This window comes from Schistocerca serialis, chromosome 2 (genome assembly GCF_023864345.2).
Source record: "Schistocerca serialis cubense isolate TAMUIC-IGC-003099 chromosome 2, iqSchSeri2.2, whole genome shotgun sequence".
Taxonomy (NCBI): Eukaryota; Metazoa; Arthropoda; class Insecta; order Orthoptera; family Acrididae; genus Schistocerca; species Schistocerca serialis.
The window spans coordinates 263,346,170-263,373,836 of record NC_064639.1 but is presented as its reverse complement, the minus strand read 5'-3'; the positions used below and the strand labels follow the sequence as shown (position 1 = coordinate 263,373,836).

Sequence of the window (27,667 nt, the reverse complement as noted above, 5' to 3'; positions counted from 1 at the left end):
CTTTATAATATATTCTTCTTTCTCTTCATAGCTTAATCTGCTGTACTCAGATTTAGAGAGTGCCGGTTTTTCATCCATGAGAATGCAGAATTGAGATTTACTGCTGCAAAGGACACACAACGATGAACATTTCATAATGATGTGCAACAGTAGCAACAGTAGCCAACAAGAATTAAGATTTCTCGTTGCAGCGATGCTGTATATACCCAGAGATAAGAAATCCATTGGGTTATCCCAGTAACCCTGTTGTAGAACAAAGTATAATTTTCCGAGCGCGGACTCAGTCGTAACTTACAGAAGAGGCTTGGAAGCGAATCAAGGTCATGTTTTTAGGAAGTTTCGCTGGATGTATGACGTCTTGACTGGCTGTACAGCAAGATGCAGCCATCTTCCAAACTATCTCGATTTAGTGATTACATTTTACTAATTTTCAGCCTCTTTGAGCGAAAGAAAATGTATTCAATAGTAATGTTTTTATGCAGAAGTTGGATACATGTGATTGTAAAGATTTAATGAAATCTGGTTGTCATACCACTTCAACTTGTTGCTACCACGTGAAAAAATCTTATTTTCTGAATGTGCCACTGTATTAATTTAAATCGAGTTATATAGCTGAACATCGAATTTCTATAGCTCTAAACAACGTCTGCCAATTTATAACTATGAACTAATAAAAGGAAATTAAGGCACTGTCCCCACTATGTCGCCACCTCTCTACCGTCAGTTGTACTTGTTAAGAAAAATTAATAAAACATAAAAGATTGAGCCAAGATGAGATATGACGCCACACCTAGGCATAAATTTTATTAACTTACACAGAACTTTGTTTTACAAGTTCTAAGTTTTGGTGAGTGAGCTACTTAAAATTTTTTAACCTATTAAGTCTCCGCCTTCTGTAGGCTGATAATTTGTGACGAACACCTCTCATTCTTCCTTTAATGCTAATTATAAGTCAGCTGATGGCAGTAGCCCAAACGGCAATATTAATGAAGTGAAGTATTAAGCGATGCAGACGATTTTATTCACAAAATACCCCCAATGATCACAGTTTCATTCAGGAAATTTCTTTTCTTTACTGATAAACTAAAATTAAGTTGCCACACATATGTATGAGCACAGGTGCATGGCCTGCATTGCTATGCTGAAGAGCTCAAGTATCAAAGTCTTAACTCAGTTTATAGCACATTACTCAGAAAATGAATAGATAGAGTACGTAATGAAGAACCACTAGAAGGATGGACGGAGATATAAGTCAGTAGTAAATATTCATTTGACGAACCTGATGAGGTATTCAGGAGTACCCAACCTTACTCTAGAAGGAGCAGTGGAGTGAATAAATTGTGAGGGCAGGGGAAGACGCTTTTTGCAGATGAAGATATTATTTATTTCTGCAATTACTTAACACAGAAGATTAGGAAGTTCAGGTCTTCTCCAACATCTAATCAGTCTTCTTAAGTGAATACATATTAGAATTTGTGTGGTATATGAGCAGTATGTAATTATACAAAAATATTGATATAAATAAAAATAATAACAATAATACATATATAGTACTGTAATGAATATTCAGACTCTAAGAAACATCAGTCTTACTCACATTAAGGAGGAGTGACATCTCACAGTAACATATGACAACACAGCACAAGGAAATGACTGCTTAGAGGTAGAGTAAGAAATGATTGGTTAAGATTAGCAGAGGTGATGGAAAGAAGAAAACAGAAGTAATGAAGGACGAGGAAAGCATATGTAACTGGACCCGAGATACTAGTTTCTGTTGGACAGAATGAAAAAGTACTAGGTTTTGCCGAATGTGTAGCTATGCCGAGGTTAAAAGATAAAGCTTTCATCTCCTCTTGATGCAATGGTTGTGGATATGACGCATGTTACAAGGTAATTTTTTCCATGGACGTGTTGCTGGAATGGAGAAACAGATAGAAGCAAAAAATTGTGTTACGCAAAGATACAGCCGAAGCGCTGGACGCAACCCCTCAGATATTGCAGTTATGGAATGATCGTAAGTATCTGATAGGAGAAGAGCGGTACTGAGGACACCAAAGAGTAAAAAGCTGACGGAGTGAATAGACTGTTTGAAAATGACACAACCTATCCTGTTGCGTCCAACCTAAGTGAACATAGGAAGGACTGTTATGGCCGAACAACCTAATGCCGTACATGTGTTTTATTCAAGCGTTCATCATTTGCTCGATTCTGAACTTTTATCATTTGTGTCCTGCTGAACTATACCACAGTTGTAAGTAGTTGGCTGGACTAAAATTTATTTTAATTTGAGATGTAAAAAATTTTCTAATTTTATGAATTTTTTAGGCAACACAGAGATTTCCTGCGTGGTGCAAAATTTGTTCTTCCTACATTGAATGCTGAACCGAAATTATTATTTTTAGGGTAGGCAGTGGAGTAGGCTTGAGAAGTATTGGAAGAAATCTGGCACAGTAATGTCGCTTGACAACATTGGTTTTGGTATGAGGATGACCTGTGACTTCTTAGGGTTTACTTCAAGACCCCGATTTTGCAGTTATCGTGATTCTGAGCAAAGGCAGCAGCAATGTTCATAGGCAGGCACTTAGGTACAACTAGACGTCACCTGCATACTAATTGTAGTTACCAGAGTGAAGCACAGATGAAATATCATTGATATACAAAGAGAAAAGGAATGAACCCTGTCAGAAATAATAAGGTATAATAATACGGGCTGTCATCAGACACATTTGAAGCCAGATAATGGTTTTAAATGATACAGTAACGCAAAGAGGCATCAAACGAGTTCAAAACCAGATAGCAGTTTCAAAAGAGTTCATTATCGTTTAACATAACAATCATGAAATATTTAATATCCACCAGGCTTCCATGCAGTGCCAAATCCACCTACGAGAATTAGCATTTTCTTCCCAAGTGTACTAATGTCATCCACCCTTCTCCTATTGGGATACTCGGCCTTCCGTAACTTTTTCTAATCCTTGAAGGAACTTCTATGGTTCACCTAACATCCATCCACTTGGCTACGTGTCTCGCTCATCTCCATTTCGTTATAGTGGTAATTTTGTGATCCCTACAGTCTGGTTCTAAATACATTTGGTCGTTTGCTTGTTTCTTCTAGCAAGTGCCAGCATGCACCATTCCATTGTCTCCATGAACAGCGTTCAAATATTCAATAATACTGTCATAACAATGCTATTTTTCGCTGTCATAATTCAAAACTAGTAAAACAAACTGGTTTTAAATATTGTAGCTTAACACGGCAGAATATTCATAGTTCAGAACTTGTTAAGTTTTCAGAAAAAAATTCTTCACTTCCATACATGGCTACACTCCATACAAATACTTTCAGAAACGACTTCCTGACACTTAAATCTATACTCGATGTTAACAAATTTGTCTTCTTCAGAAATGTATTCATTGCCGTGGCCAGTCTACATTTTATATCCTATCTACTTCGGCCATCATCAGTTATTTTGCTCCCCAAATAGTAAAACTCCTTTACTACTTTAAGTGTCTCATTTCCTAATCTAATTCCCTCAGCATCTCCTGACTTAATTCTACTACATTCCATTATCCTCGTTTTGCTTTTGTTGATGTTCATCTTATATCCTCCTTTCAAGACACTATCCATTCCGTTCAACTGCCCTTCCAAGTCCTTTGCTGTCTCTGAAAGAATTACATGTCATCGGCGAACGTTTGCAGACATGCAGGCGGTGTATAAATTCGTTCTGGCATTTTGTGTTAAGAAATAAGAACGTTTCCGTAAGCTGAGGTGGTTTTCAAAATAGTGCACTCCCAACAGAAAACAATCACCTTTTGGTTCGTGAGCGAAAGATATTAATGACGTCTAATGGCGTTGCCTGCTTTATGACTGTGATACAGAGGGTTATACGGTGGGCTAAGCGATTGATATCGCTCTCGCTCAAACTGATTTCATACGGACTGGTCAGAGTTGCTCACAGACATAAGTAACTACGCTTACAGTAACTAACTTGATAAGGACAAGGAGCTCCTCCGCAGAATCTCCGAAGAAAGGAACATACGGAAAACACAAAAAGAAGGGACAGAATGACAGTACACGTGTTAAGTCATCAGGTAATTACTTCCATGGTAGTACAGGGAGCTGTAGTGGGTAAAAACTGTAGTGGAAGGCAGATACTAGAATACATCCAGCAAATAACTCAGGACATGATTGCAAGTGCTACTCTGAGGTGAAGAGATAGGCATCAGAGAGTAATTAGTGGGGGGTCGCTTCAAACCAGTAATAAGACTTATAAGAAAGAGCCTACTTTTAATAATACTTATTCGGATTAAAGTCCAACAATTATTATTACAATTTTTATGACATTTTCTGAGCAGTTTAAATGAGTTATCAGCGCTTTAGTGAAGTACAATACTGTAGTTGCACGTTTTAGTGCATAAAACAGAAACGTACAAAGTATTCCATAATGCAGTAGGGTTAACTGCGAATAACTGATCTTTTATCTCCCTATATCGCCTGTTCACAAACATGATTCTGCGACAGTCCGGTAATCTACAAACAAGTGGAAAACACTATTTCTCTTCTTATAACAATGAGCTTAGATATTTTACATTAAGTAAAGGTGATTTTCCTTTGAATATGACGTGAAGAAGAGAATAGTAATTCCATTCTCATATTCTTCTGATGCATCGTTACTCTTATCCTCTATCAAAATATTACGGTTTCATTTAGATGTATGGTTCTCTGGTTTCCAAATTCGGTGATATGCTTCACGTCAGTCACTGTTAAACGTTGCGCCGTCAGGTGCATTATTGCTTCGGAAGTGATTACATTACCACCTATACCTGAAGACTTATCGAAAATATATTGCATAAATTCTACATGCAACGCAATGTAGACACGTGTATGTCCTTGACGTCGTTAATCCAGGGACAAGTAATCGAATGGCAACACATAACGCCCTGAAGCCATTTCAAACAGACTACGGAATTCTTAAATGGCTCGTAATGTAATAATCAGATTAAGGTTCCCGCAGTTAAACCAAAATTAAATGTCGATATTCTGACATTAGTTTTATAGAATGGTAACAATTTCAGCTGCCAAGATCGCGTGTAGAGATCTTTTTGTTTTTCAGTGACCGGTTGTGACAAACTCTGACTGTCATCTTCAGGTCTACAGTAAACCAGGAGAAAAAGTTACTATGACAAGCTGTGCATAACTTGACGACCAGTACATAAGTGAAAATACATGACAACCAGATCACAATATTGTTTTACAAACCTTTTGGAAATAATATTACTGTGCGTGAATTGCACAATAACTAACAAACACGTCAATATTAAAACAAAAGCACCGCATGAGCTTACCAGATATATAAAAAGGCAAATAAATATTCCAAAGGACCATCAGTGAGCCCTGGAGTCGAGGCGAGTTCGTCCGTGGGACCGTTATAGCAAGGGTCCCTCACGAAAGACTGAGCGGGCGTGCAGCGGAAGTGTCGATGGGCTGTTACGCGCCTGGTCAACAGGTGGCGGAAGTGAGCCATTACGTCGATTGTTAAACATTCAATGAAATTCAATATTGTACTCGCTAGAAACATTGCCAGAGGAATGGTTATTACAAATGCAAAAATTAGCGTCTACATACAACCATAATCATTTACGTTATTTTGCAAAGCAGGGCAATGAATGTTGGTTCACCTGAATCGCCGATAGAGTTATGCCGTAAACTACGACATCCACAGCATATTTACACATGCAGATGAATTATCTTGTTGAAGGTAGCAATATATACAGATACGGTTCCTACACTTCAACGATAATCCACGAAACTAAATCGAAGACGTGTAATGCCAGAAACAGTTGGCTAAGGAGATACTTGCAGACCAGACAACTTTAGGATTACAGCTCCAACCCTGAAATATTCTGAGAAAAATTAAATTGACAGTAAAAGTAAAAGACATGCAACATACTCCAAAACTATGAGCTGTTACTATGAAGCACTTATGAGTAGAATAATATAGATATCAGAGGGCACTTATTGCGACATATGGCCCAAGAAATGTAACAAAATTATACTGAACAAGTAGCAGAAAAGGTAGGTGGACATTTTCATATGTTAGTCTCATATCCATTGTAAAACCACAATCAGTTACGACTATTAGGTGTATGGAAGCTGCCTTGGATTATCAGAGCAGCCAACATACAGATGTACTTATTATGAAAGTCGGGTATAGGGGTGTGCCCCCCTGGATTAATGCAGGAGATAAGGAATGACAACCTTGTTACACTAGACTGGACAACAAGTTTGGTCCACTGCCATTAATACACAACAATAAGCAGCAGTACTAAAAAAGAAAAGAAATTGCATCATATATACTAACCTATTGGTGGACTACATTAAGTACCCATCGGTAAACCTCTAAAAATGACCAACAATAGAGAAAAGTAGATGTAATCATTTTTCACCATTGGGTAGTATAGTCCTAAAATACATGAAAAAATTATTGTATTTTATCTCATAAGACACTTTGGCAGAGAATACAGAGACATTCAGGAACAATTATACTAACAGTGCACTACAGAAAAATATGAGTAATTTATCTATGGAGATATCCCTGTAATCATTGAGCCAACGTTGGATAATGGTGCTAAAATAATTGAGAAGAGTATTATGTTCTACCTAATAAGACTTTTTGACGAAAAATACAAAGGCATTGAGTAAATGTTTTACTAAAGAGCATTATAGAAAACTAACAGTATATTTTTCCAATAATGTAAATAAAAGAGGGTAACAGCCATGACACAATGTTTGGATGACCTTTCACATAGTATTACAGGTGATGGGACTAGAGGGCTGGTTGGGTAAGGTACTCTACAAGCATTGGTACTACCAATGCTATAATGTGAGCATGGGTGGCTACGCACTGTTTAAATTTTTTTATAAAAAACTTTTTAATCTTTAAACACTGTTTTATTTTAAGTCAGAATCTACCATATATGAGTAGCATAGGTGGGTCAGCTATGTGGGGTTAGGTGACACCTAAAAGTCTTCTGTTTATAAAATACAGGATCACTATGCTCAGAAAGCTACAATACAATATAGATTCTTAAGTTGGCCAACCTAAAAATTACTTAACTGTTTCCTAAGTGAATGTGTTGCTCATAGTTATGAAGAAGACTGTTATGCACATGAAGATATGAATACTATTATTTTACGAGATGAAAACATAGCATCAGCCATCTAGCATGAAAAACCTACCTTTAAAACTATTTGTTAAGTATGCCTTGTTATATTTGGTACGTCATATGTCACAATAAGAGCCCTCTCCTATCTATAGTATCCTACTGATAGGTGCTTCATACTAGCCACTCACACATTTGGAGTACGCCAAATGATATTTTATCTTTTATTTTTACTGCCAATCTTACTTTTCCATGATTGTTTCAGTGTTGAATCTGTCATTCAAAGGTTGTCTGCCCTGGTAGTACCTCTATAGCCAACTGTTTCTAACAATATATTTAGTATGTTTGCATGACAGTGCCATCAGTTTAGTTTTGTGGATGACCCTCTAAGTGTAGGAACTATGTATCTATTGTAGCCTTGAACAAGATAATACATTTGCATGTGTTAGTCGGTATATATATAACGAATAGTGTAAGTCGGTATATATATAACGAAAAGTGTCACTTCATTTGTAAGTAATTCATACGAAACTACAGTTTTATTCCGATCTTGATGAAACTTTGCACACTTTTCCTTGAAGATAAGACTTCGCAATCTCATTTGAAACATATATGTACGAAACATATAAATTTGAAAGTCACCAAAAACCTCTAAAAATTATTAGCCGATTTGCGTCTTATATTTTGGCAGCATATATTTTTAATATGCACTATATGTAAGTATATATATGAAATATATAAAAGGAGGAACACTGTTACCAGACATTTCGAAATGTATTTGACCAATTTACTTAAAAGTTCTTGGAAGATTTACTTCAAATTTGCACATTCAGGTGAAGCAATGAAGAAAAGTATTGAAAAATTAAATGCCTAACAAAGGAAATATATCGTGGCAATGTGACTGTAATCGCCATGATGTGAATAAATTGCAGTGGCAATGCGCGTCATGAAACTTCACTATATACCGGGACAAGCGAAAGCTGGAGAGTTTGACAGAAACATAATTGCAGACTCTTATTTGTTGATCAGTTGCCGTTGTTACATGCAACATATACCATAGAAGCATGGCCATTTCTACCATTACGCAAAACTAGGCGGCCGTACAGGGCGACAAAATTTACGAGTGGCAAAGGGCGGAAAAATTAATTTCAAATGAGACAGCAAAAATATTGAGCAAATGGGGATAACAACTGAAAAATGACTTAAAACGCCGAATTGTTTTGTAAAGAGTACGGAACAGTTACGTAATATGTAGTTACTTACTTTTAAGAAAGTAAACACATGGTCACCACTACCTCAAAACTAAAGGAACCACTACTGAGCACGAAACGGAAACAAACATGACATCTGTTGAGCACTGTACCAAAGCACGTGCGCTGGGTTGCGAACATATTGCGATTTGATACCACACCCCCCTCAGTACATCTTTTTGTTTTTGTCTCTACTGATCAACTTTAGGCACACAAAACATCCATGCCTCACTGGGATTCGAACCCGGACTAATCTCGGACGAATGATTAGAAGACAAACGCTTCGACCACTGCACCACTGTAGCGTCTACGTTAAATGCAAATAATGCACTATTTACTTATTTAAACGCAAGAGAGTAGACGCTGAAATGGATGACATTTATTCGTCATTTAAATATTTCAGTTAAAAAAGAAATGAAACAACACCAAGATTATCCACATGACATAGTTTGATGCTTCGGCACGTCTCCCACGAGAATAGCAAAATTTCTGAATTCAAGGAAGAATTCTTCACACTAGAAAGTAGTTCCACACATTTATTTTCCTACTATTAAAAAATTTAAATCATTCATGCCAAATTTGGTTGCACCGGTATATTCATTTGATATCTAGTTGAAAATGTTCAATTATTTTGGGAAATTCCCAAAATCGGGGACAAGAAACAAGAAATTGAGAACATTTTTCGTCCTTAATCAGTCTAAGAGGAACTGAGGACAGAGCATGAAAACTTCATATCAAGAAAATGAGGACATATGGTAACCTTAGTTTAATGATTAAAAATATAATAGTAGATCTGTATTGTTGTGCCGTCGGATGGTGTTGGTGGTGGAGGGGAGGGGTGATATCGGAGAGAATGATGGTAATAAAACAGAGGAGGTGTCATTTTCCAATTCTCGTGGAACACATTGCAACAGCCCTGCCTAGAAGTTAATTAGTCCATGTTTCACACTTTTTTAATATTAAAATACGTAGTCAGGTCGAAGATATAGTACCAACAAAAGTTACTACATCGCTTGCTAGTCAAAACATCGAACAGAGTTTGAGATTTCTCGAACGGCGACGTAAACTATACGAACAGTTTTCGATGTGCTCAGACACAGCCCTATTTTTAACAGTGAAAACGGAGTTGAAACAATGAGATACTTATCGGAAAAATATAACAACAGATGGCGCAACTAATCATTTTTTCAGATGGCTTATTTTTAGAGTGAAAGTATTTCTAGCAGAGAATCAAGTGTATTGAAATGATAAAAGTATATATTTTACTGTTACACGTTACGTACATTATGCATTAGAGATATATTACTTTATTTTTTAATTTAAAAAGGCATCAAAGAGTAATCAGTGATGTAGTTGTTACTACTAAACTTCTGGACTGAAGTTGGTGTGTATTCACGAAAATTAAAACCGGAAGCCTACAGCCTGATTTTTTCGGATGCGGCAGGTGAAGATGTATTCCCTTCTCGAATTCCATTGATGCCCAGTGATTCAAATAATCCCTTCGATTTAAAGCGATAGCAGTTTTCCATGTGACGTGCATTCACTGTGACTGTCAGCGGGGCCCTATGTTGAGAAATAATGTAAAGGCTAATGGTTGCATACGCTGAGACCGATAGATAATTTTTCCATTATTTCTATAGCGAGTATAATGTTGTATTTCAATGAATATTTAATAATCGACGTAATGGCTCACTTACGCGACCTGTTGACAAGGCGCGTAACAGCCCATCGACACTTCCGCTGCATGCCCGCTCGGGCATCCTGATGAATCTTAGCTATCACGTCTCCACTGACGAACTAGCATCGAATCCGGGGCACATTTTTAGTGCTATGGATTTCTTGTTTACCATGTTATATGTATTGTGGGACTTGTGTTTCACAAATGGCGTGCGGTCTCGTTATGATTGTGCAATTCATGGACAGTAATATTATTTCCAGAAGGTATGTAAAATAATATTGTGCTCTGGTCATTATGTTTTTCCTCTTGTTTAGTGGTTGCCAAGTTACACAGATTATCATATTAGTGTTTTTCTCCTGGTGTATCGCGGATTCGGATATAACAGCTAGACTTTTTCACAACTGGCCATAGAGAAAATAAAAAGATCTTGGTAGCAAAAATTCTGGTATGTTTAAAAGAAACGATTAGATCCTCCAAGAGGATGATACAGCCCCAGGGCTACTTTATTTCTGACGAAAAAGTTACTGGACTGTATGTGGAATTTGAAGAAAAGCATTTTTATAGCCATCAGTTGTACACATTTACACAGACGTTGGCGGTAAAAATGATTTTTTTTCACATATTTAACTGCTGCAGCAAGTTACCAATATAATACAATAGTGTGTGTGGGATGTTTACGTGAAATGGCGTCATGGCAAGACATTGCATAAATACGCACATACACAAATTATCACACTAAATAAGAAGAAACAGTCTAATGAGAGACTGAACAAATAAACTTCCTAAAAGATAGGCACAAAGCAACAGCAGTGATGTGTTGAATTGTAAAACGTTTGACAAACATGTGTAGTACGACTTTTCAAACTTGTGATTAAAATAGGAACACAGTACAAATGCTTCTACAGGAATAAAATTTATGAGTATAAAAAGTGGGTCCTGATGCCCCAATGTGGGAACGTACTACTCACCAAAGCGGCTCCATCAAGTGACCGAATGTATATCTTGTACTTTCTAATAACCCCATTCGGAAATGTCGGCGGTTTCCATGAAAGAAGGATTGTCCTAGTGTCCATTACAACCGCTTTAATGTCGTCTGGTGGACTAGGAACTGCAGGAAAAGAAAGGATTTATTACATTCTATAGTTAATGATACGAAAATTAATGCATATCTTTTTTTCTTCACAGTAAAACGATATCAATGGGCAGGACTGCATTAATCAAAAGTCGCCATATCGAAGGACAGGGCTGCTTTAATCAAGTCACCTTCTGAATAAATACTCTATCTGATCAGTGGTATCCAGACATATAGTGTATTAACAGACATTGGTACGGTATGTGCCCACCTTTCGACCTTACAGTGGCTTGAACTCTGATAGCATAACATCAGTGAGTTGTCTGAATTTCTGCGGAGGAATAGCATCCCATGCTACCTCAGAAGCCGAAACCAGGGAAGGTAGTGATTTTATTTTTATACTTCACAATTACAGCCTATTACCAGAAAAGTTCAAATAGGTCACATAAATCACATTTTCCTGTACTCTAATAAACTTATAAATTGACAATTTATATCTGGTACCTAACATTTTAATGCAATAATTACTTCTATTACTACGGAACTACAATAAAACACTTAACCAGTTACCCAACTACTAATACTACTATCAGAACTAAAGAATATGTTCCGCTTTTTTTCATTTATTTTGGTGAATTTAACCTGTAGATGGTTACTTCCTCTACTGGACCCGATCTCATAGTACTCTGGCCAACAAACATTGACTGCTCGATTCCTTGGGCATCGGGCAGCACGTCAGTAATCGTTTCCGCTATAACAAGCAATTTAAATAGTGATGTTGGACGCTGGTGCCTAGAGCGGAATTGACATTCTAACTTATCCCAGTGGTGTTCAGCTGCGTTCAGGTTGGGAGTCTGTGGAGGCAAGTCCATTTCGTGAATGTTGTTGTCCACAAAACTTGCCCTCACAGATGCTAGAATATGGCAGGGTGCGTCGCAATTTAATGTTGTGTGAGCCTCACTGCCCCTTTTTTTAAACTAATTTGTGTCTGATTTTATTCTGAGAAGCTCAGTAATGTATGTAAATACCGTAAATGTAAATGTAATTGAAAAAGTACTTGAAATGAAGCGCAGCTGGACAGCAACAAACTCTTTAGCGCGCATTCCCTGCAACGATAGTAGCTGTGAATCTTTGAGTATGGACTGTAAAAAACAGACATTTGATTTATGAAAAAAAGAAGAGAACTGTTAATCTGTACCTTGTGTTGCTAGGTCGTCGCTCAGAACGTATTGTTACATTTTTACTGAAAATTGATATTTTAGTGATAAAACCGTAGTTGTAAGAGTTGCCAAACATTTATGTATACAAATTTTCTGGAAGTGACGAACAGAAATATCTGGTTTTTGGAGAAGCAGGTGAACTTCATTGACGTCGGCGTCTATCAATCCACAGAATTGTAAGTGTACAAAGTTCACTAAAATAAAGGAAAAAATGCATTCTCTATAGTTTTCATTCAATAAGTAACAACCTCTCATTATTTCTTAATTACAATAACTGGATTATGTTGTTGTACAATAGTATGGTGCTGAACCCCACTGACCAATTATGATGTAGCAGGACGTGTAGTTTGAAGGAAGTTTGTGTGTTAAGCAATCTTCTTTTCTCACGAAAAGCAGATTGCCGTTTGATCTTATTTACTTACAACAGTGATCCCTTAGGTAAGAAAAGCTACGAAAACGTGGGCTCAAAACTATCCGCAATACGGCCAAGTAACTAACAGAGTCGTATTTTAAACTTTAAAGAACAATAACTTCCTCCGAATTGTAATATGTCACCAACTGGTGCAGAAGCTGATCATTGAAGGAGGCAACAACAAAAATTCAGGTAGCAGTTACGATTTAAAGTAAAAATCTCAATCAAAAATCAATCTGTCTCTCTCTCTCTCTCTCTCTCTCCAAACACATATATAAATATTCATATTATTAAAAAAAGTCATTTTATAATACTGATACATACAATCATCGTCACCGGACTACTCTTCTATTGTACGCTGTAAACATTTCTGTAATATGTATTCGTATACTTTGACATTTATTTTAGCCTTTTCTTAAGCACAGTAAAGGGGCCACGCCCTAACCACGACAAACACCCGCGCATAGTAAAACCACCCCCTCTATGAATCACTGTTGGCATTATAGATGATTGCAAGTAACGTTCCCCAGGCATTCTTTAAACCCAAACCCTTCCATTGGATTGCCACAGTCTATAGCGTGACTGATGACTCCGAAATCACTCGTTCATAGCAGTCCACTGCCCATTGGCGTCGCTGTTTGAACCACCTCAAGCTTAGCTTAACATTAACTACTGACATGTGTAGTTTGGGATGAGCCGCTTGTTTCGACGTAACGTCAAGCGCGGGCACGTCGGTCAAGAACGTTACAGCAGAGAGGTCTGTGAGATGACGTCAGCTAATAGTACGCTCACCTAACCCTCTGCAGGAGGAGACCGAGACGCGAGCGGGATCTAGGCGAAGAGAATATAAGCGCCGCGCCACCTGGCCACTGCCCAGATGAAAACGAGCCGTTCTAGGGACGCTACCGCAGTAACCCAGGAACTACATTGTTTCGCTTGTATTACGAACTGAAGAGACTTGTCCGCCACCTTAGCTGGGTGGTTACGTGCTTGCCTCCCATGTAGCGGGTTCGGTGGACTGGGTACTTTGTTGTCCTCATCATCATTTCATCCTCATCACCGGCACGCAAGACGCCCAATGTGGCGTCGACTCAAATAAGACTCGCACTCTGCGGCCGAAAGAAATATGGCCTCCCGGCCAACGGTGCCATACGGTCATTTCATTTCAAGAGACTTCTTATTTATCTGTCGCCATTTGCTTGTGACACAACTGTAAACTGTCAGTATTAAGTATCGTCATTTATCGAACTGCAATAAAAATCCATTAATACGATCGGCTTGTGCTGTTGTTTAGCGATCCGAGAAAGCAGGTTTCCCAGGCACCCTATATTAGACGGGCAACGGCCTTGCCGCAGTGGATACACCGGTTCCCGTGGGATCACCGAATTTGAGCGCTGTCGGGCGCGGCCGGCACTTGGATGGGTGACCATCCAGGCCGCCATGCGCTGTTGCCATTTTCCAGGTCGCACTCAGCCTCGTGATGCCAATTGAGAACTCCTCGACCAAATAGTAGAGGCTCCGGTGAAAGAAAACCATCATAACGACCGGGACAGCGGTGTGCTGACTACTTGCCCCTCCTATCCGCATCCTCCACCAATGACGACACGGCGGTCGGATGGTCCCGATGAGCCACTTGTGGCCTGAAGACGGATTGCTATATTAGACGAGTAAGCAGGACACAACACTGCTCATTTATTTTACCCCATTGTTTTCTATACCCTTCACAAAGTCATTGTACTAGTGTAAAGCCAATATCACTTTAGAACTCAAAAGTGGCAAAGTTTTACAAACACAGAGATCATTGCTCGACGGTCCCTGACGCTCAGTACAGATAGTATACCTGGACATAGTTTAGATTTGGTTATTTCTTCGCTTTTCCGCTTCGGTCACCTCATCAACACTCCAATTTGGCAAATTTAGCAGGGTTCGATTGTCCCTGAAAGATTTGTTACTCAGGTGACTTTCAGTAACTAGTCCACAGTCTCTTACCGCTTCTCTACTGACAACTCAATTCTCACCGTCCGCTCTTACGACGGCGCGTCCACATCCAGTGGTCAATTGCGCGCTATGTAGGGCTGTCCGAACACTTTTGCTCAGATAGCGTAGGTAAGATACAGGAAGGTCACAGTTTCCCAATCGCACGCTTATTGTTCCGCCCTACGTGTTATTAGCTCTAGGTAGCGAGTGTTAGGTTAGCGTCAAAGGATGCACTAACATGGAGCGTACCGTCCTCCCAGGTCCTGCAGAAGACGGGCTCGCTGGGCACGCCGTCGCCGGCAGCGGTATAGGCGCGCACCTCCAGGCTGTAGTTGCAGAAGCGCAGCAGGCCCGTCACCTCCAGCTTCGTGTCCTGCGTAGAGATCTCCGAGGGAGCCGACACGTCTGTGGGAAATGCCAGGAGCGTCAAAAATGTGACACCAGTGACGTCGTAGCATGTGCGGGACTAGCGTTCCACGCTTGTCGCTTCAAATACATTCTTATGAAAAAAAAAAAAAATTAAAGCACCAAGCAGCAAATATCTGAATGGGACGGAAATCCTGAGAGTTATCGTGCCAAATTCTGTCCAACTAGTGCGTGAGATTATCATTCGTTATCCCAGTTACCCATCGAATAACTCTCTTTGCATTATTACAGGGTGGTCCATTGATCGTTACGGGGCCAAATATCTCACGAAATAAGCTTCAGACGAAAAACCTACAAAGTCCGAAACTTGTCTAGCTTGAGGGGGTAAACCAAATGGCGCTATGGTTTGCCCCCTAGATGACGCTGCCATAGGTCAAACGGTTATCAACTACGCTTTCCTTAAATAGGAACACCCATTTTTTCGTGCATATTCGTGTAGCACGTAAAGAAATATGAATGGTTTAGTTGGCCCACTTTTTCCGCTGAGTGATAGATGGCGCTGTGATAGTCACGAACATATGGCTCACAATTTTAGACGAACAGTTGGTAAGAGGTTGTTGTTGTTGTGGTCTTCAGTCCTGAGACTGGTTTGACGCAGTTCTCCATGCTACTCTTTCATGAGCAAGCTTATTCATCTTCCAGTACTTACTGCAACCTACATCCTTCTGAATCTGCTTAGTGTATTCATCTCTTGGTCTCCCTCTACGATATTTACCCTCCACACTGCCCTTCAATGCTAAATTTGTGATCCCCTGATGCCTCAGAACATGCCCTACGAACCGGTCCCTTCTTCTTCTCAAGTTGTGCCACAAACTCCTCTTCTCCCCAATTCCATTCAAAAACTCCTCATTAGTTATGTGATGTATCCATCTACTCTTCAGCATTCTTCTGCAGCACCACATTTCGAAAGCTTGTATTATCTTCTTGTCCAAACTACTTATCGTCCATGTTTCACTTCCATATGTGGCTACACTCCATACAAATACTTTCAGAAACGACTTCCTCACACTTAAATCTATACTCGATGCTAACAAATTTCTCTTCTTCAGAAACGCTTTCCTTGCCAGTCTACATTTTATATCCTCTCTACTTCGACGATCATCAGTTATTTTGCTCCACAAATAGCAAAATTCCTTCACTACTTTAAGTGTCTCATTTCCTAATCTAACTCCCTCAGCATCACCAGACTTAATGTGACTACATTCCATTATCCTCGTTTTGCTTTTGTTCATGTTCATCTTATATCCTCCTTTCACGACACTGTACATTCCGTTCTACTGCTCTTCCAAGTCCTTTGCTGTCTCTGACAGAATTACAATGTCATCGGCGAACCTCAAACGTTTTATTTCTTCTCCATGGATTTTATACCTACACCAAAGTTTTCTTTCGTTTCCTTTACGACTCGCTCAATATGCAGATTGAATAACATCGGGGAGATGCTAAAATCCTGTCTCACTCCCTTCCCAACCACTGCTTCCCTTTCATGCCCCTCGACTGTTATAACTGCCATCTGGTTTCTGTACAAATTGTAAATAGCCTTTCGCTTCCTGTATTTTACCCCTGCCACCTTTAGAATTTGAAAGAGAGTATTGCAGTCAACGTTGTCAAAAGCTTTCTCTAAGTCTACAAATGCTAGAAAAGTAGGTTTGCCTTTCCTTAATCTTTCTTCTAAGATAAGTCGTAAGGTCAGTATTGCCTCACGTGGTTCAACATTTCTACAGAATCCAAACTGATCTTCCCCAAGGTCGGCTTCTACCAGTTTTTCCATTCGTCTGTAAAGAATCCGCGTTAGTATTTTGCAGCTGGGACTTATTAGACTGATAATTCGGTAATTTTCACATCTGTCAACACCTGCTTTCTTTGGGATTGGAATTATTATATTCTTCTTGAAGTCTGAGGGTATTTCGCCTGTCTCATACATCTTGCTCACCAGATGGTCGATTTTTGACAGGACTGGCTCTCCCAAGGCCGTCAGTAGTTCTAATGGAATGTCGTCAACTCCCGGGGCATTGTTTCGACTCAGGTCTTTCAGTGCTCTGTCAAACTCTTCACGCAGTATCGTATCTTCCATATCATCTTCATCTACAAAAATGGTTCAAATGGTTCTGAGCACTATGGGACTTAACATCTGAGGCCATCAGTCCCCTAGAACTTAGAACTACTTAAACTTAACAACCTAAGGACATCACACACATCCATTCCCGAGGCAGGATTCGAACCTGCGACCGTAGCGGTTGCGCGGTTGCAGACTGTAGCGCCTAGAACCGCTCGGCCACCAACGGCCGGCTTCATCTACATCCTCTTCCAGTTCTATAATATTGTCCTTAAGTACATCGCCCTTGTATTGACCCTCTAATACTCCTTCCACCTTTCTGCTTTCCCTTCTTTGCTTAAAACTGGGTTTCCAACAGAGCTCTTGATATTCATACAGGTGGCTCTCTTTTCTCCAAAGGCCTCTTTAATTTTCCTGTAGGCAGTATCTATCTTGCCCCTAGTGAGATAAGCCTCTACATCCTTACATTTGTCCTCTAACCATCCCTGCTTAGCCATTTTGCACTTCCTGTCGATCTCATTTTCGAGACGTTTGTATTCCTTTTCGCCTGTTTCATTTACTGTTATTTTATATTATCTTCATTCATCTATTAAATTCAATATTTCTTGTGTTAGCGACGGATTTCTACTAGCCCTCGTCTTTTTACCTACTTGATCCTCTGCTCCTTCACTACTTCATCCCTCAGAGCTACCCATTCTTCTACTACTGTATTTCTTTCCCTCATTCCTGATAATTGTTCCCTTATGATCCCCTAAAACTCTGTACTACCTCTGGTTTAGCCAGTTTATCCAGGTCCCATCTCCTTAAGTTCCCACCTTTTTGCAGTTTCTTCAGTTTTAATGTACAGTTCATAACCAATAGATTGTGGTCAGAGTCCACATCTGCCCCTGGAAATGTCTTACAATTTAAAGCCTGGTTCCTAAATCTATTTGATACCTATTAGTATCTCCAGGATTCTTCCATGTATACAACCTTCTTTTATGTTTCTTGAACCAAGTGTTAGCTATGATTAAGTTATGCTCTGTGCAAAATTCTGCCAGGCAGCTTCCTGTTTCATTTCTTAACCCCAATCCATATTCACCTACTATGTTTCCATCTCTCCCTTTTCCTACTCTCGAATTCCAGTCACCCATGATTATTAAATTTTCGTCTCCCTTCACTACCTGAATAATTTCTTTTATCTCATCATACATTTCATCAATTGCTTCATCCTCTGCAGAGCTAGTAGACATATAAACTTGTACTACTGTAGTAGGCATGGGATTCGTGTCTATCTTATCAACAATAATGCGTTCACTATTCTGTTTGTAGTAGCTTACCCACACTCCAATTTTTTTATTCATTGTGAAACCTACTCCAGCATTACCTCTATTTGATTTTGTCTTTACAACTCTGTATTCACCTGACCAAAAGTATTGTTCCTCCTGCCACCGAACTTCACTAATTCCCACTATATCTAACTTTAACCTATCCATTTCCCTTTTTAAATTTGCTAACCTACATGCCCGATTAAGGGATCTGACATTCCACGCTCCGATCCGTAGAATCCCTGTTTTCGTTCTCCTGATAATGACATCCTCTTGAGTAGTCCCCGCCCGAAGATCCGAATGGGGTACTATTTTACCTCCGGAATATTTTACCCAAGATGACACCATCATCATTTAACCATACAGTAAAGCTGTATGCCCTCGGGAAAAATTACGGCTGTACTTTCTCGTTGCTTTCAGCCGTACGCAGTACCAGCACAGCAAAGCCGTTTTGGTTAGTGTTACAAGGCCAGATCAGTCCATCATCCAGATTGTTGCCCATGCAACTACTGAAAAGGCTGCTGCCCCTCTTCAGGAACCACACGTTTGTCTGGCCTCTCAACAGATACCCCTCCGTTGTTAAAATACAGAACGTAGGTACGTTTGAACATTTTATTTCTGTTGTTCTAATGTGATACCTGTACCTTCGTGAACTTATCATTTCTGAGAACGCATGCTGTTACAGCGTGCCGGCCGGTGTGGCCGTGCGGTTCTAGGGGCTTCAGTCTGGAACCGTGTGACCGCTACGGTCGCAGGTTCGAATCCTGCCTCGGGCATGGATGTATGTGATGTCCTTAGGTTAGTTAGGTTTACGTAGTTCTTAGTTCTAGGGGACTGATGACCACAGATGTTAAGTCCCATAGTTCACAGAGCCATTTTTGTTACAGCGTGATTGTCTGTAAATACCACATTGATGCAATAAATGCTCAAAATGACGTCCGTCAACCTCAATGCATTTGGTAATTACGTGTAACGACATTCCTCTCAACAGCGACTAGTTCACCTTCCGTAATGTTCGCACATGCATTGACAATGCGCTGACGCATGTTGTCAGGCGTTGTCAGTGGATCACGATTGCAAATATCCTTCAACTTTCCCCACAGAAAAAAATCCGGGTATGTCAGATCCGGTGAACGTGCGGGCCATCGATCTATCCATCTGTCATGAAATATGCTATTCAATATGGCTTCAATAGCACGCGAGCTATATGACGGACATCCATCATGTTAGTAGTACAGCGCCATTCTGTCATGCAGTAAAACATCTTGTAGTAACATCAGTAAAACATTACGTAGGAAATCAGCATACATTGTACCAGTTAGATTGTCATCGATAAAATGGGGGCCATCATACATTAACCCGCCAAGGTCGCTGATGTTCGTGGATTTTCCATTGCCCAATAGTGCATATTATGCCGGTTTACGTTACCGCTGTTGGTGAATCACGCTTCGCCGCTAAATAGAACGCGTGCAAAAGATCTGTCATCGTCTCGTAATTTCTCTTCTGCCCAGTGACAGAACTGTACACGACGTTCAAAGTCGTCGCCTTGCAATTCCTGGTGCATAGGAATATGATACGGGTGCAATCGTTGTTAATTTAGCATTCTCAACATTGACGTTTTTGAGATTCCCGATTCTTGCGCAATTTGTCTGCTACTGATGTGCGGATTAGCTGCGACAGCAGCTAAAACACCTGCTTGGGCATCATCATTTGTTACAGATCGTGGTTGACGTTTCACATGTGGCTGGACACTTTCTGTTTCCTTAAATAACGTAACTATCCGGCGAACGGTCCCGACACTTGGATGATGTCGTCCAGGATACCGAGCAGCATACGTAGCACACGCCCGTTGGGAATTTTGATCACAATAGCCATACATCAACACGATATCGACCTTTTCCGCAATCGCTAAACGGTCCATTTTAACACGGGTAATGTATCACGAAGCAAATACCGTCCGCACTGGCGGAATGTTACGTGATACCACGTACGTTTGTAACTATTACAGCGCCATCTATCACACAGCGAAAAAAGTGGCGCTATTAAAGTATTCATATTTCTTTACGTACTACACGGATATGTAATAAAGATAAGGCTCTCTATTTAAAAGAACGCAGTTGATATCCGTTTGACCTATGGCAGCGCCATCTAGTGGGCTAACCATAGCGCCATCTGGATTCCCCCTTCAAGCTAGATGAGTTTCGTTCTGTGTAGTTTTTTAGTTTGACGCTTATTTCGTGAGATATTTGGCCCCGTCACTATCAATGGACCACTTTGTGTACTATTTCATGTCTTATGTCCTTCTCTTGAAATGACGTTGCAGTGGACATTGTGGCGCTGCGCATGAAAGGTCGGAACGCTTATGACGCAGAAGAAGAATGTGTGAGGCTTACCGTCCCACTCGGCGAGCGGCCTGTAGAAGAGGCGGTAGCCCAGGAGGCGGCCGTTCAGCTTGTTCTCGGGCGGCGGCTCCCACTCCACCAGCAGGCTCTGCGGGGACGCCGCCACGCACTGCACACCTAGCGGCGCCGCCTCAGGCACTGCAACAGGTGGCCGCCAGTTTCAATCACCTGCTGTGCTGCCCCCGCGCCAACACTGCGAGTCCGCGAAACAAACTCTGCCTCTACATCTACAAACATACACCGGGAGCAGGACCGTAGCTACGTGTCTTGCTGCCCTAGGCGAAAGTTGCCCCTCTTTCTGTGCTCCCATCTGGCTTCCCCCCCCCCCCCCCCCTTCCTTTCACCACCAATTATATCCAATGGTACAAAAATGCAAATCTCCTATCACACCTTCAGTGATTAAACTAAGATGACCAGACGTCCTCACTTTCCGGGGAGTGTTATCAGTTTTCATGTATTGTCCTCAATTCCCTTAAAACAGACAAAGTTTTGGAAATTCACCAAAATGATTGAAATAGAAAGAATGCCCTTAACATTTTAAACTAAAACTCAACTGAAAATACAATTGCTCAAAATTTGGTATCAATTATTTATTTTGTTTAATTGCGGAAAAATGAACTTAAGGTGTGGAAGAATTTCCTGGTGCGAATGAATTTTTCATTGAACCTAGAAATGGTGCTATGCTAATCGAAGACATGCCGAAGCGTCAGATTAGATGATCTGGACAATCATGGTGTTTTTTTATTTCTATTTTAATTGAAATATTTGTAGAATGAGGAATAAATGTAATCATTTTCAGCATCCACTTGCTATAAAGTAAGTAAAAATTTACTATGTAACCGTTCCGTATGCTTTTGAAAACAGTTTGGTGTATTATTTTTTCCTTTTTTTAATTTTTTCTCATTTGCTCAATTTTTTCGCGGTTTGATTTGAAGTAAATTTTTTTATCCTTTGCCGACCGTACAACTTTGCCGCCCTAGGCAGCTGCCTAGCGTTGCCTAATGATAAAAACGGCCTTGTCGGGAGGCTATTGTGTAGCAAGTGTCTGGCGAAGGGGTACATCGTACCACTATTATCGATTTGCTATCTTTTATTTGATCTTGAGAAATCTGATTGTCTATATACCTCAGCACACTTTCACATCTCTTTTAAAACCGTTGACGGAACCGAAGGAACGCAGACCTTTCTCTCAGAATGGAATTAAATGACATTTAATTTTCTTTTAACACGATAGATTTCGAAGCTTCTAACCTCATCTCCAGATGTACCAGATACACGTCCAATCGCTTTACGATATATGTATCATAGGATCTTGCTTTGCTGTCGTCACTTGTCCACGCTTTGTTTACCTAGTTGCTCCATGTCCCCCTCTCCCCACGCCCCTCCTCAATAAACGTATACTATTGCATGGCAAGAAGTCGTCGTTTAACGCTGGTACGAAAAATATAGAAAAGTTCTTGACTTATGTACATCAACAGTTTACAACATACTCTAATAAACGTTCGGATGAACATAGGGTACATATTTTCTGATATATATGCTACAAACGGAAATGTTATTATCAAAAATGACTAAAAGTTTTTGACAGATTTACTTCTACATTTTTACACGATACTAAAACACAAGTTTGTTACAACTTAGGCTACATATTTTTTATTAAGGTTTTCTGCGAAAGCCGTTTGTGAGAAAGAAAATGCCATTGTATACTGCGCCGTGAAGATGTGCTGTTTCGTTTTCCTTCCCATAGTTTCAACTGCTTTAGCAAGGCGTTTAAACCACTAGACAAACTATTTCTATCATCTGTATTTTGCCCTTGTATTTATTGTTAAAGAAAAAATCCATACAGAGGTGTGTCATGGTTGTTTCCTTCCATAGAGTCGATTTAACAGAAAACAATGAAGCTGTGTTTACGTCTTATCGGCTTATGATTAGAATAATACTTCGAAATCTAAATCGTCGGCAACTTCGTAATTCTATTCGTTTGCAGATTAAAATCATCAGAAATACTGTCATTGAATTTAGTATCGTCACAGATGTAGCAGCAGGAGAGGTCTCTCATAACATTTCTACCACTTCCAATAGATTTACCCATTCATTGCAAGCGATTTCAGTTCCCCATGAAGGTGACATTGACAATAAAGGAAATCAAGGACCAGGGCCAGAGAGAATGAGGAAGAGGAGATGGACAGTTAGGAAGGCGGAGATGTTGGTTATGGGGAACAGAGGAGGAGATAGACAAAAAGAGGGGGAGAAATGGTCCAAATGGCTCTGAGCACTATGGGACTCAACTGCTGTGGTCATAAGTCCCCTAGAACTTAGAACTACTTAAACCTAACTAACCTAAGGACAGCACACAACACCCAGCCATCACGAGGCAGAGAAAATTCCTAACCCCGCCGGGAATCGAACCCGGGAACCCGGGCGTGGGAAGCGAGAACGCTACCGCACGACCACGAGATGCGGGCAGAGTGGGAGATTAACAGTGCCGGGGGGTGTGGGAGGGAGGTGGTAGATAACTGTGGCCTCTAGACAAAATGTGTAGCAGCATAACGTTAAATATATTACATTTCCTACAAAAACGTCCCATTCATTTTTTTCGTCTAGGGCTAAAACTTTTGGCTAAAAGAGCAACAGAAAATTTAAAATCTTTCGTGAGGCGCATACGCATTAGTTAGGTAGTTTTCGTATGCTGATTTGAGATACTAAAATGTAGACTTTCACGGCCGGAAATGTCGTGTCCATTATAATTATCCGGGCTGTTATGCCGTGGTCGGTTGATGAATTCAGTGTCAATTCCCAACGTTTCGTCCCCGTCTGTGGAGGGCATCTTCAAGGGGGTCCGAAGCTCGATGGAAGGTCCAACACACCCACTGACTCGCTACTGACTGCCGCTAAATTCCGTGACCGCGCGCTCCTGCGCCGAGGCGTGTTTTGAAAACGTCAGTGCAATTGGCCGCTGTCCGCTGCCGTCGATCGCCGTTGCCATCACCCAGTGGTGGACAGGTGGTACACATCTTCATCAACACCGGCATCCATATACTGTTTAATTTCACGCCCTCCTCCTTTCGATTGAAATTATTAGGGTGTTTGGCGATTTCGATTGCCTCCCTGTAGAGCCTTTCGTAATATCCGCTTTTGGCCGCAAGTACTTGCGTCTCCTCAAAACGAATATGGTGGTTACATGGCTGGAAAACACGCTCCGCAACAGTTGATCTTTCCGTTTCTCCTCTTCTACAATTGCCTTTGTGCTCTTCCAAACGTTTTGAAACAGTTATTTTAGTGGTACCCACATTGGGAATTGACACAGAATTCATCAACAGACCACGGCATAACAGCCCGGATAATTATAATGTACACGATTTGAGATAGTTTCCTGACTCGATAGACCATAAGTGTCCAGTATCGAATTGCTCGTATCGAATTGCTCGTATCGAATTCCTCTACACTGCTGTGGTAGATTGTAAGCAACGACGATGTATTGAATAATATACCAAATAATTACAATGTACGTTAAATATGTTGTGTCATGGAAACCATTCGGAAAATGGCATATGTATACAGGAAGTTCTTTGTACACGATTAGTTTCCTGACTCGATAGACCACAAGTGTCCAGTATCGAATTGCTCGTATCTAATTCCTCTACACTGCCGTGGTAGATTGTAAACAACGACGATGTATTGAATAATGCACAAAATAATTACAGTGTTCATTAAATATGGTGTGTCGTGGAAACCATTCGGAAAAGGGCATATGCCCCAGGAAGTTCTTCGTTCAAAATCACCAATTCTCTCCCTCTTCACATATGCACCTTTCCTCCTGATTCACGCTGCATATTCTGCACTTTTCATCAGGAAACCGCTCCACATTGCTGTGTATCAGTGCTAATGTTCAACTAACATTGCCGAAAAAAACTAATCTGAGACAGGACCAAGCAGTAATTGAGCCGGTACGGCTCCCTATTTAATTTTTCTGTTTTGGAAACCACCCTTCTTGTCAGTACTCGCCGCGATGTCAATATTGAGATCGGATTCGTGTCTCTGGTCACCGCATATCTTTGACGAGTTGGCTACCCGTGCGCCGCGAGGCGGACAGAACGAGGAAGAAGGGGCTAGGAGTTAGCTTTGGGCTGTGTGTGAGTAGCGACGTCGATGTTGGAGGGCAAGGCAGCTTTCTCTGTGGGCCCCGCGGAAACAGCCGATAGAGGACGGAACGCCGTGGGCTCGAAGATCCCGGGGTGTGGAGGGCCGGTGTTGTCCCGTTGGCGATCGTCGTGTGGTCAGTCAGGGGCTGAGGATTGATTTCTTCATTCTGCCGTTGGATTCCGACGAAGCCTTACGGCAAGTTTGGTGTTCAAAGTGAATAAAAGAATTCTAAAAAGATACACGTTGGCGCGGATGTCAGACTTGTGAGTGGTGTAAGCTTTGCTTCGATACTGCAGTCTCCAGTGGGAACGTTGCTTGGGAGCATGGTGCTGATATCGGTAAGGTCATCTGTTTAGCTGCTTTAAGGCAAATCACTGGTTTCGATCGAAGGTGGATCCATGTGTAGGGCCGAATCACTGCTTGTCTTATTAAGATACCTAAGTCGGCCCCCATTGTATTAAAATCCGTTATTTACAGTTATAACGAGTAATTTGACATTCTGGTGGCGTCCACGAGTGAACTTTGGAGGTACTGTTAAGTTTTGTAGTAAGGGAAAGGTTGACGGTGGAGCTTTTCTGTCGGGCGCTTATGAATCGTAATAATTCACTTCTTATGGTATTTTACGGCTCTACTTGTCGTGGTGAAATCGCCCATAGTATTTTTATAATTTATCTTGGGACGTCATTTGGTGGTTTGGTGTGGTCCTCCCAAGAGTTTAAAATCCCCAAATATTATTTATTGCCTTGCTGAGGTTGCCTTGCAACAGTTCTTGATTTGTCCCTTGTCTAACCCACCCTACTGCTGTTTGGTACGATGCCAGATAGTCGAAGTGTTGAGTAGTATCGCATCTACTCCCTCGCCCGTTTTAAGATTTGCGATCCGCATCCACATCGACGTATAATCCTAGTATGCAAGCTGTGTAAGTTGGTTGCGCCTTGTTAACGTTTTGTACATTGTAGAACATCTTTCCCGTGCCGCATGTCATCGTGAAGGAGAGCACGGTACACAACAACGCGTGACCACGACGAAACCAGAAGATACGTATCGTATATTTTTTAACGGATGTAATCACTGAGATTAAGAGTTGATTTGTGGGTTTTTTAATTTATTTTGAAAGGAAAAGTTTAAATACATGGTTAATTATAACATGTATGCTTAACTGTCATAATTCTTTGAGTGTAGTATCCATCATATGTAGGAAGGTTCATGGTGTAATGTTTTTAAAATGATGGAAAATATTTTGTGATACGGTGCTCATCGTAGAGGCTACGGGGTTTGTGTGCACGTTGATAGTAATCAGATTTTATGGCATTTAATTTGTTTTAATGAAAAATTTTATGATCAATATTTTACTGTCTTTAGAGATGACAGGTCGCATCTACGAAAATTTTGGTGTTGCCATGTGGCGTTAGAATCATTTACTTAACCTTGCAATATGCGATTTGTATTCTTTTCCTTTGCTTAAAGAGGGATTTTTTTTACGCGTTGTAAATTAATTCTGAGATCTGTTCTTTGATCTGTTAAAATAATACTTCAGGAATTTTCATTAGCAAACTATATTGGGGGTCTTGTTGTTCATGGTAACAAATGTGCACTTACTATTTTAAAATCAAGTTCATAAAGCTGTAAAATTTTAAACGTAAAAAAAAGCTTTTATTAGAGAAAAGGTGCCTGCCCGTACCCCCCACAACTTCCACATATTGAAAACATTGGCCTTCGGGCGTTGTGTGATGTTTTCCCTGGTATCTATCTCAGCCAACGCCTGTGGAGCCATGTCGTAATGAAATATTGACGATGAAAAGAGAAGAGCTCATTAGTGTAAGCAACAGCAAATGCACTGAGCGGACAGAACAGTTTTGTTCTCAAACGTCGTATACAGACAACGCCTGCAACGGTATGCAGATATTTTCAGTTCAAAATAGGCACAAAGGAACCAAAGTGAGCACAGTCTCAGACACACACACACACACACACACACACACACACACACACACACACAAACGTCGCGCACACGGGCGCGCGCTCCTAGAGAACATATTGTACCACCCCACTTTCCTCTCCTCTGCACAAAATAGAGACTAGAGTTTTAACAACTATTACCGTGTAGCCTGACCTGGGCTGTGCTCAAACATATCCGAACGACTTGAGTTATTTACCAAAAAATATGTCACTTACTTAAAAAAGCAAGTGAACTGTGAAATCATGAACGTTTTTCCGGCTGTTTTTTCGTCGCTCACTTAAAAAGTCGTTTATGGGCTGCTTTACCAGTCACATCAGTAAATTTCGTTCAAAGCTACAAATAATACGATATCCACAACTAGTTAAAAACCAACATTTGGTTGCTCAGAGTAATTGATGAAAAAGTTATAGTTACATCTACATCTACGTGTTTACTCTGCTATTCACAATAAAGTACCTGGCAGTGAACCACCTTCAAGTTGTCTCTCTACCGTTCCACTCGGAAAGCTTCCGGGAAAAGCTAGCACTTAAATTTTTCTGTGAGAGCCCTGATTTTTCTTATTTTATGGTAATGATCCTTTCTTCCTATGTAGGTGGCTGCCAA

General features: G+C 40.5%; 1 protein-coding gene across 1 annotated transcript in view; it reads right to left on the bottom strand.

Moving 5' to 3' along the window:
- The window catches only part of LOC126455887 (Down syndrome cell adhesion molecule-like protein Dscam2), a 225,813-nt gene that overhangs the window by 14,848 nt on the left and 183,298 nt on the right, over positions 1-27,667 (bottom strand). Inside the window, exons 14-16 of the mRNA XM_050091647.1 lie at positions 20,953-21,099; positions 15,023-15,178; positions 11,061-11,200 (exon numbers count right to left, since the gene is read on the bottom strand). Coding sequence (XP_049947604.1) covers positions 11,061-11,200; positions 15,023-15,178; positions 20,953-21,099 — 443 coding nt within the window. The remainder of the gene's footprint in view (positions 1-11,060; positions 11,201-15,022; positions 15,179-20,952; positions 21,100-27,667) is intronic.